The 10,858-nt window shown below is 35.4% G+C and overlaps 1 protein-coding gene across 1 annotated transcript; it reads right to left on the bottom strand.

Moving 5' to 3' along the window:
* Positions 1-4,007: 4,007 nt before the first annotated feature.
* On the bottom strand, positions 4,008-5,095 carry LOC122580141 (protein MIZU-KUSSEI 1-like). Its single transcript, XM_043752415.1, has one exon. The coding sequence runs from the start codon at positions 5,015-5,017 to the stop codon at positions 4,193-4,195; it is 825 nt and encodes a 274-aa protein (XP_043608350.1). The 5' UTR covers positions 5,018-5,095; the 3' UTR covers positions 4,008-4,192.
* Positions 5,096-10,858: the final 5,763 nt, after the last annotated feature.

Genomic DNA, 10,858 nt, shown 5'->3' with positions numbered 1-10,858 from the left:
TGAGATGTGAATGTTCCAAGCATGGTAATTGATTTGGCATGAAGCCCATGTGGGAAATTGTTTATGAGGCCTAAGACCTCCGGGGCCTAAGAATCCCGATAGTTGATGTGATATGAGGCCTAAGAATCTCCGGGGCCTAAGAATCCCGATAGATATGATTGTTATGATTGTTTAGCTTATATGGATCCATATATGTATTGTTTGTGTGCAAGGTGAATATGTAAATGTGACATGACGATGCCATAGGTTACATGTGGAAGTCCTTGTACTATGCCCTCCTTCGTATTCATAAATGTATGCAAGTATATTCACTAAGCCTTTGCTTATATTTTAGTTGTTTACACTTTTATAGGTAGTTCCGAAAGAAGGAACTAAGTGTGTGTTGATAAGCTTGAAGTTGTAGATATCTTTGAAGAACTTGAAGGTAATTAGGTCATTCTCGAACGAATGACGATCCTTTTTGGTATAGAAGCTTAGACGTCCCACACCTCATGGCTCATGGTACATTTTGGTTTGAGGTCATATTTGGTAATATTTCTGTAAATGTCCAAGTTGTAAAGTCTTTGAAAATAGTATTGTTGTTTATGGGCGAAAATGTTGCCAAAACGGGTAAATGACCCGTTAGGGTTGTTCTTGAATTTTTGAAACATGTTATGTTGTAATTGTGTTTGAAATGTGTCTACGTTGTTGTTGGAAACCTCTGAAATATGTTTTGAGAAGTTTGTTTTGAAATTTGAAGGTCGCAAGTCGTTCATGGTCGAATTGAGTATTTAGGGTTGCTGTCAGGTGGCTCGCTGCGGCGCAGTGGGGGTGACTTTGCCCACTGCGGCGCAGTGGTTTCCCACGGAAATAATGTTGGTTTCTCCCGCTGCGGCGCAGTGGGAGATATGTCGAACCCACTGCGGCACAGTGGGGCTTGTTCTTGCTCTGGCCAAGGATTTCCACTGCGGCGCAGTAGGGTTGTTTTTTAAAAAAAAAAGAAACTTGTATTTTCGGTTTATCGAGTCATGTCCTTTCAGTATTCATCAGTTAAACCCTTCATGTGCATTGGGCATGAGGACATTTTCGTCCAGTTTGTAACCACAAGGACTATTTGTAATAAAACATCTTTGATGCTTTACACACTTCATCATCTTCCCCCATAATTTCGGCCACCATCCTGACCGATCGATCACTGCTTGTCACCGCCTGAAAAGTCGCCGAAAGACAAGAACCACCATCCCCCCCCCTTCCCCCCCCTCTCTCTCACTCTCTTTCTCCATTCTCTCTCCCGTCTCTGATTTCCGGCCTTCTCTTTGACCGTTGTTGCTGGAAAGACGTCGAAAAACTCATTTTCGAGATTTCTCTAGCGATTCTTTGACTTAGAACTCGAGGTTGGTACAAAAACGCTCAGACGCGAATTCCGCACAAACCTTAGCCAATAGGTTCCCCCTCTTGGCAAGTGGTGGGTCAATGGTGTTCACAATGATTTAACCCAAGGAGAAAAAGGAACCCGTTTTAGGGTTTTTAGAGAGAGATAGCATGAGGTGGAGGTAAAAAATGGAGGTTGTCAGCGTGGGGTGGTGGTTCTTGGTTTTCGATGACTTTTTTGACGGTGGTAGGCGGTGACCGGCTGGTCAAGGATGGTGACCGAAATTGCGGGGGAAGATGATGGAGTGTCAAAGATGTTTTATCACAAGTAGTTCATGTGGTTACAAACTGGACGAAAATACCCTCATGTGCATTGCACATGAGGGGTTTAACAGATTTAAACTAACGGCTGTTAGGGCCAAGGACGATTGACAATGAAAATGAAAAGTACATGGACACCTAATAAAAAAAAAGCACAAGGATAAAAATGCGAATCAAGCAAACCACAAAGACGATTTGTGACAATTAATCTATTTTAAATTTTGAGATATTATAAATACAACAAATTACACTAGTGGTCATTATGAAATGTAACAATGTTTTGAAAAGGAGATATTTCGAATCACAAGTTCATTCGACAATATAAAAGTAAAAAACCCATTAAATGTGTCAACCGAAGCTCGAACTTATATCTAGTCGGTAAAACCCCAAGAATCATCTTGTCGATATGGAATATTTTTTTAGAACGACATATCTACTCTACTTTTAAATTAGATGCATGTCAGAGATGAATCCCAGGACTCTCAAAAAATCCTTATTAATCCACCCCACGAATATGGGAAGTGGGACTCGAGACATAAAATCATAACGAGCCTCGTATTAACCACTATGGATGGCCTTTAACACGAGACCACCACGAGTCTAGCGCAGTGCGTTATGCTTGTGGTGGAGATACTAGAGACAACCATACATGAGTCCCCCACGAGGGATCGTAAGACCATTGTGAGCGCCCTAACACAGGCACCTTCGATTTGTATACTTTGATTATGTGTCCACAAATTAAAGACCGGCTTTTGGGCAAGCGTGCGTCGCCACACTAACTTCTAATATATGATGATGATTAAAGTAGTCCACTCATTCTCCAATTTTACATCACACAGACAACCATCATTCATGCCTTCCAATTCACAAATGTCAAATATTTCAATAATTATCTTCTGTAAACCAATTTGAGTGTGATCAATATCATAAAGCTAATTAGCCACCATTAAAAAAAGGTTGTTTTGATAGCTTTTTTCTTAATGTGAACTAAAACACAATTTTATACTAAATTAAGTGTAAAATACAAAAGTTGTTTATATATCGACACAGATCGAAAATTAAACTAAATTTATGGCATTAAACTAAAGTGGAAAGACCAAAGCCCTCACTAAAACACGTGAGATTAAACTCAATAATGTAGGTATTAACATTAAATTAGTGATTTGGGTTTGAAATAACTTTTAATTTCTAACGTAAATTTTTGATGATATTATTCTTATTAAACAGCAATTTGCTTATATACTACGCTATGTTAAGTCGAAGAAGAGCGTGTGATATACTATTAAAAAGTAGGACTACATTTAAAAAAGCATTGAACTTACACTTGTTTGTTTGAAATTTATGTTATAAGCATTCTGTTGAGATATGGATTCGCTGAGAGACTCAGCGAGCTTGTTTATCAGCGAGCTCTCAGCAAGCTTCTATACCAACAAGTATTCAGCAAAGCATCAATTATCTTCAAGTCTAAAGGATAAGTTCAATGACTCACCGTCTACTTTTTGTAAGTAAAAAATAAGCGGGAATGTGAAGATTAGAAGACTGGTCCCAAGGACATGTGTTGATCAACAAGAATGAAGACATGTGACCTTGTACCAACAATGGTACCTTGGTGTTTCTCTTTCATACCCGATATGGAAACAAACAAAAGAGAAACAGAAAACTCTGCATATCTGAGTTGTCCACCAATAGATGATTGACAACATTTGAGGTGTCAACATCAACTAGGGTTGTCATGTGATTCATTCTCTGCTTATATAAGGAATCACTTGACCTAGCCACCAATTGTTGGTCTTTGCATTATTTCACACTTAGAGTTTTCTTTGTATATTATTGTTAAGTTTTTGGTATGTCGAAAAACTTAACAATCTTTTCTCTTCTCCTTTGTTCTTATTGTAAAACCAACCGTCCATGTATTCACTGTTTAGTTTATAATACATATAACTAAACTTTCTTTCTTTCCTGTTCTTGTCTTAAGTAGTTTACATTAGTTGTTAAATTACGATAATCTTGTAAACGTTGGAACTTTCACATTCATCTATATATTTTACACTTATAGTATGCATCACATGAGTAATACTTAAAATGCCAATGAGATCAGAAAAAAAAACCCAATTAGTATGCATCAAATGACAAGTACTTATTATAACCTTTTAGATTATATACTTGAGTTTGAACTTACCTCCGACATTTGTAAGAATGAATTATTGAGAGATTTTTCGAAAACATAGGTCGCATGGTTGTCTTTCACAGTTAATTACCCATACCATTCATTATTTTTGACCAAAATATATAACTTAACAATAGTATTGTATTGTAATCAACATAAACATGCAAAATGATTCTTAATTTCTCAAACTTTTAATTTTAAACAGTATACATATCATTTCTAAACATATAATTAAGTAGAAGATAAAACCCAATTTCCATAGAAAATTGCAAAAAAACACATGAAGAACCAAATCTTGATGATCAAAGACCAAGATCACTTACATTACTTATAGTTTAATTTGACACCCATATCTTAAACTCTAATAAGATAGATACTAAGTTCTGGCCCTCCATTGCTATCTGGATTCATCATATAAAAAGCTTCAGAATCTTTTGACCCCATAATCCTTTCAAACTTGGCTCTCATATACATCAACTCTCCTTCACCATCACCGCCACCACCACCACCGGCTCCCTCCGGCAACACTCCGGCTCCCATGGTAATTGGTCCAACCGAATTGAACACTTTCCATTCATCTGGTCCACAATCACGTCTCATAGCATAACCACATTTCTTGCCATTACAATAAGTTCTCCAAAGTGGCTCATCAAGCAGCTTAAAACCTTTCTTAATCTTTTTATCGCATTCCAAGGCAATCCGAACCAACCCTGACGCCATTTCTCGAACCAAGAAGCTAGTAGGGGTAGCTAGCTCGACAAGAAAAGCCGGGCCCAGTTTTGGATCTTCTTGGAATGCAATGTGGACGTGTCCACGTCTGTATCCAAAAAGGGTGCCCACAACTCTGGTCCTTTTTCCAAGACCAGAACCCTGGGCACCAGAGGATCTGCTTTTCCGAAGATGAAAAGCCGATCTTAGCCTAGAAATGGACATAAGTGCCATTTTCTTTCTTTGCGGTGCAACTTCATGCACCGGGAGGTTAAACTTTTGTTCAAGATTCAAGTCTTCCTCAGTCACAACACAACCAAGAGATGATGATCTAAAATTAAGGATTTCTTCTTGATCATCATTTCCAATTTCATTTTCATCTTCAACTAATTTCTTTTTCCAATGGAAGTATCTTCTAGAGAAGGAAAAGGAAGTCTCTTGAGGGGTTTTAGCAGCCATGATTGACCTCATCTTAATTAAGAAACAAAAGCTAATCAAATAACAAAGGGAGTGTCAAGCTAGAAAATGATAGAGCTTAGAAAGCTTGTAAAAAGATTATAAGAAAGTTTGTGAAAAGATTGTGGTTTTTTCTCCTTCTTTAAGAGTTTGTCACACTTTGAGACTAAAAGCTAGCTAGAGTGATAGCCCTGACAAAAGAAGGTGACCAGTCCCCACCTAACTATATGTATAATATAATTAGATAACAAATAATTTATTTAGACTGATAGAGAATCTATGGAGACAAAGTTTTGTTTTCTGTTGTGGGAAAAAGAGAGATGAAAGGAATTGTTGACTGACTAGTTACTGACTTACATTGGAAAAATGTTTTCAAAAGAAGGTAAAAGCCAACACCAAACAAATACCAACCAAAGCCATTTCCAACATTTGTTTTCTTTTTCTGATTTCATGTTCTACTAACAGCCAAAGTATGTTGCTCTATTTGAGGTTCTTCCCTTAAAAGGATGTTCTAGTTATTGTACATTATTTTGGATAAATTATCAACTATGGTACGTTTACAACATTAATGTTTTGTACAACGATTTATCTTTATCAGTATAAATTAAATAAATAGACACAACTTATCTGTACAATATTTGTTAGTTATTGCACATTATTACCAACACATGGACGAATGATGTTCAGAAATTTTAAAAAGTAAACTTTGGCGTAACAACAAACACGTGAAAAGAAGGGTGACACCCAAACATAATTTTTTTTCCATACACAAAAATGTACACATGATAGTTTGATGCATACATTTTTATATGGTTAAAAGGTTTTGTGTATTTTATTAAAGAGAAAGGTTAGGTAAAACATGTAGTATCTATCTTAGATAAATCAGTGAGATATTATGTAAAATTCAGAGGGAGATTATGTAAAATTCAGGAGGAGGGGGGTTGTGTATGTTTATCAAATTCAAAGGTTTAATATGTAACTTTTTTTAATGTGACAATACCTAAGCTTAAGTAAAGTTTGCACTACGGATCATTTTCCCTACATTTTTATATGGTTAAAAGGTATTGTGTATTTTATTAAGGAGAAAAGTTAGGTAAAACATGCAGTACCTATATTTGGTAAAGCAGTGAGAGATTATGTAAAATTCAGGTGAAAGTTATGTAAAATTTAGAGGGAGGGGGGCTACATATATTTATCAAATTCAAAGGTTTAATTTGTAACTTTTTTTAAAATGACAATACCTAAACTTAAGTAAAGTCTCCAGAATCATTTTCTCATTTATTAAGTAGCCATGTGAAAAGCCCATGACATCATGCTTGAGAAATTGGTTTTTAGTTACTACCCAACAATCAGGTTGAAATTTAATAGATTACCCATGTGAAAAGCCCATGACATCATGCTTGAGAAATTGGTTTTTAGTTACTACCCAGCTATCGGGTTGAAATTTAATAGATGAGAACTTATAATTATAAATTAAATTTACCTTTTGTTATTGTTTATCAGTAGTAGAGCCATGATTAAACACATACAGTCGTAGCATAATCTTTTCAGCACTAGCATTTTCCTTAAAACCAAAGCCTTAAGGGCTTTCATTAAGATGCATTAATTAGTTGTATACTTACCATAAAAATCAGGGGGTCGGCATTTAATATGGAAATGTACAACCTTTTATGCACGTTAAATAAAGCTCTAAGGGCTTCTTTTAGCATTTTCCTTTATATTTTGGCAAACTTACATAACGATTAGTTTGCGATGATTTTCAACGATATCTGAGAGGTTTTAGTTGGTAAATTAATGGGCTTTAAGCAATTTTGACGTCTTCAAAGTTTGATAACTTAAAAAATATTTAAAAGATTATAGTTACTCCGTCGGTGTGTCATCGTTTTAGAATCCGTAACATTAACAAGGAAAAAATGATTTTTTATAAAAAAAATATTACACTAACACTATTTTCTTGAGTTTTTGTAAAAGGGGAAAAGAAAAGAATCTAAGTGATTTTAAAACAAGTTGAGTTCTTGAGTTTTTTTTCTAAGTGAGAAAGGAAATGAATTGAAATGATTTGAAGAGAAGTTTTAGTTGTTTTTGTTTAAAAAATTTTCCTCCCATTATTGGGATGATTTGGAAGGATTAAATCTTACATTTTTTTATCATATCACTTCTTTTCTTTTCTTAAAAAAATAGACTCAAAAACATAGCATAAAAGTTTAGCCGTACGACTCGTAATCCAGGCTACTTAATTATGTGTGGTTCTAGTCATGATTGCCGATTGGTATATGTATGTTAGAACATCTGAAAATTTTAGTGATTGTGATTTTATCATAAATAAATAGAACTACTTACAATGTCAATTTATTTGCAAAGGGAAAGAGTAAAGTTGCCAAAAAAGTTAGTGTTTAATCATGATTTTAACATTGAGCCAATAAATTTTGGGCATAAAGTTTCACTGTTCTCAAAGAAAGAATTTACAAAGGAATGAAGCATTTTCATACATCATATATAATGAAGAATTTTATATACCTCGAATAAATTTAATTGCCAATTGCATCACACATGAGAGACTTACAATACTCAATGCATAGCAAACAACTATCAATGCATGAAAAAAAGTTAATTACATGTCATGCCACCATCTTGAAAACTCAAAGTCAAAAGCATGAAATATATCAAGCGAGGCCCTATGGAAATTAAAGAAAGCTATAAACCTAACATACCGGTAAGCCAGGAGACCCCAAATAGATTTGTAGATCAACAAACCATGACTTTTGATCAACAACTTGACCTTAATTAATTTACTACAACTCGAAAGTACTTAATTAATTATTTAATTAATGTGCAACTAAAATTAATATATGTACAGCACCAGGCCAACAACCTAAGTACGTAGTAGAGATTAAGGTAACTTATAGACAACCTAACTCAATTTCAAGGTTCATTTTTAGATACATTGTCCATCTGATTAACAGAAGTAGAGAAACTTATATATAGAATGGTCCACATGACTAACGGCTAACATTTGCTAATTATTAATATTAATATATTAATATATAGTACTATATATTTGGTAAAATTAGCTTGTTTACAACCTCTTTTCATTGAGACTACGAAACATATAGGTAGGTTTTAATAATTAATAACCACCGTGATACATCAACGCTTCTCGATTTAATTTGGTTATAGTCTTCGTAAAGAATGCTTAGTTTAAAGAGTTATTTATATGGGCTTTCATTTTGCACACAGCCACGCAGTGGCCTGATCGGCCCAAACTAGTTGTTTGTAACACATTACACAACGAAGTCGAGTGGGCTCGTTAATCGTTATCGGTTATGCGCATAAAATTTGTAAAAAAATCATAACGAAAAGTATATAACCATAAATTCAAGTATAGTGTTTGAATAATCTGGGTCTCGATTTAGAGGAGCGATGAACCGAAGAATTCAAGTATATGTATTGGTTTCTTTTTCTTGTCTTCTATTGACATTGTACATCTAATTTAGTGCCCATCCATATTTCAAGTATCTCGGTGATGTTATATATTACTCGTATGAGGATCGATCAGTGGTATAAAACTATAAACACCCGGCCGGCCGGATTAATTAATACTCACTAGCTACTTACACCAATGCCTCTTATACACGAAGATCATATCGAGTGTCAAGCTAGTGTGTCGTGTGTGTGTTAAAATGAGTTTAACATTTGTTTGATAACTACAAAATCTACGTTTTTTAAATGTTAAACAATAATGACTGGCATGTCGACGCAGATATTATATGTTGCACATTGGTCAACTACCCACTTTGGCACTTTGGAGGGGATTTTTGTGTGTGTGGAGGACAAAGAGTGTTTTAACAACACTAAACTAACACACCGGCCACATGATAACAAGTAGTGCTACTTTAATATCTTGGTTCACTAAACTAATAGTTGCTTGTGTATCAGTCTGCCTTGGTGTTTTCCGCTTTTAATTAACTCGCATCATTTTGTGTCTCTACGTACCAATTGGCCGGTATGAATCTAGTGTGTCGTGTGTGTGTTAAAAAGGATCCCGCAAGTCTAAAATTCTGTTTTAGTATATTGTATAGAGCCATAGAGGCACTAAAGAAAACTCAACATTATGGCCCAATTAAAACTTCAGAAGAGAAAATAAAGGCCCACTCCAAATCGAATTTGGGCCAAAATCTCTGATAAAAAGTAATACTCCAGACAAGGCCAGTCATTAAACTTACTTCGTGTGAATAACACGAGTATAAATTGAACCAAACGATTAAATTTTATTAGTTGATAACCTGCTGACTCTAGCATGGTAATCTTGATCTGCCCATGAAGATGATGAATTTAAAGAGACAGTGACTCACATCATATGTAATATGATACAGTTACGCGTGCAATCAAATGGCTCAAGAACACATAAGTGATCAATGACAATAAACCTTGACGGTTTTTTTTTGACAAAAGTCAATTTTCTTATAAACTCAAAATAATCAACTGCTTTTTACAATAAACAAAACCTCTATAAATAGATCTTACAACCACTAAAATAGGAAACAAAATAAATAAAGGACAAAAACTAATTAATAAAAGATTCGATAGTTAGATTTATTCAAATCTTTTGATAATCATCCCGCATCATTCTCCATCTCTTCGAAAAAAACTCGTCCTCGAGTTTTGCCTCCTAATAAACCACCGGGATCAAATGGAATCAATTTACACTCATTAATATTATCGAGGATAAACCGAGCTCCAATTTGTGAAGTTGGTATTTCGCCCACTTCATTTAAATGTAGAATATTATTCATGAATCTTGTATTCCTTTTTTGAAATTGAACCCCACCTTTATTGTTAAACAAACTCACCGAACTATTCACAATCCCAATAATTTCGGTTGCCCTTAATATTTCCAATGCATTCATAGGCAAAGTTTTAGGACGTGATTGATTTTCAAAAAGAATCCCCTAAGAATCCGGAACATAGTTACCATTGCTAATTGGGTCTATTGATTCTTTTTCTAAAGATGATATATCTTCCATAATTGTGGTTAACCACTTCCAATTTGCATCTATTCGGTGATCATCGACGGCGGACTTTAAGATAACCTGAAGATTAGCTTTCAAATCTCTAAAAAAGTTCCATGACTCCTTGTTCAACGACCTTTGATTAAGGCCAATAGTTTCATCAACATCATTCCTATTATACCCAAGCCAAAGTAAATCAACGTTTTCTAGCACGGACAGTTTATCGCCAAGAGCTTCTCGTACCAATAAGCACTCTTCTTCATCTGGAGCAACCCCGTCGTCATCATATCGGGGTTCTTCATTCAGTAAAAACACAACATCAGCTTTATCTTCATAGATCGGTACATGGAACCGAGGTGGAAAATGATCAGTAGGATGATCAGAAGGATGATCCTCCTCATACACATCGTCCCAGACAACGTACCTTGAATCGTTTTTCTTCCCCGTCTCCTGTTGCAACTCGATCTCTCGGATCCTTTTTCCGGATCTGCCTAATCTTGTGTTGTATTTCTAGATCTTGGACTCGTCTCCGAAGTCGTTTGATCTCAATGATATCCCGTGGGTCACGGTCCACCATCCCGTTGCCTCGGTCGGCGGATCTACGGTTTCGGTAGAAGCGATCTTCACGAGCACATGAATAGAAAACACTCTTGTCGCTGCCTCTATTGGCGAATCTGCGAGAAAAGATGTTCTTTTCTTCATGTTGAGCCATTTGAATCAACCTGAGCTCTGATTACCAACTGATGCAGTTACGCGTGCAATCAAATGGCTCAAGAACACATAAGTGATCAATGACAATAAACCTTGACGGTTTTTCCTGACAAAAGTCAATTTTCTTATAAACTCA

Source organism: Erigeron canadensis, chromosome 8 (genome assembly GCF_010389155.1).
Source record: "Erigeron canadensis isolate Cc75 chromosome 8, C_canadensis_v1, whole genome shotgun sequence".
Taxonomy (NCBI): Eukaryota; Viridiplantae; Streptophyta; class Magnoliopsida; order Asterales; family Asteraceae; genus Erigeron; species Erigeron canadensis.
Note: the sequence above shows the minus strand (reverse complement) of the source record. Positions and strands in the feature narration are given on the sequence as shown.

Bases quoted from the DNA above. Each gene is read 5' to 3' on its own strand.
- LOC122580141 (XM_043752415.1), bottom strand. From the start codon at position 5,017: ATGAGGTCAATCATGGCTGCTAAAACCCCTCAAGAGACTTCCTTTTCC.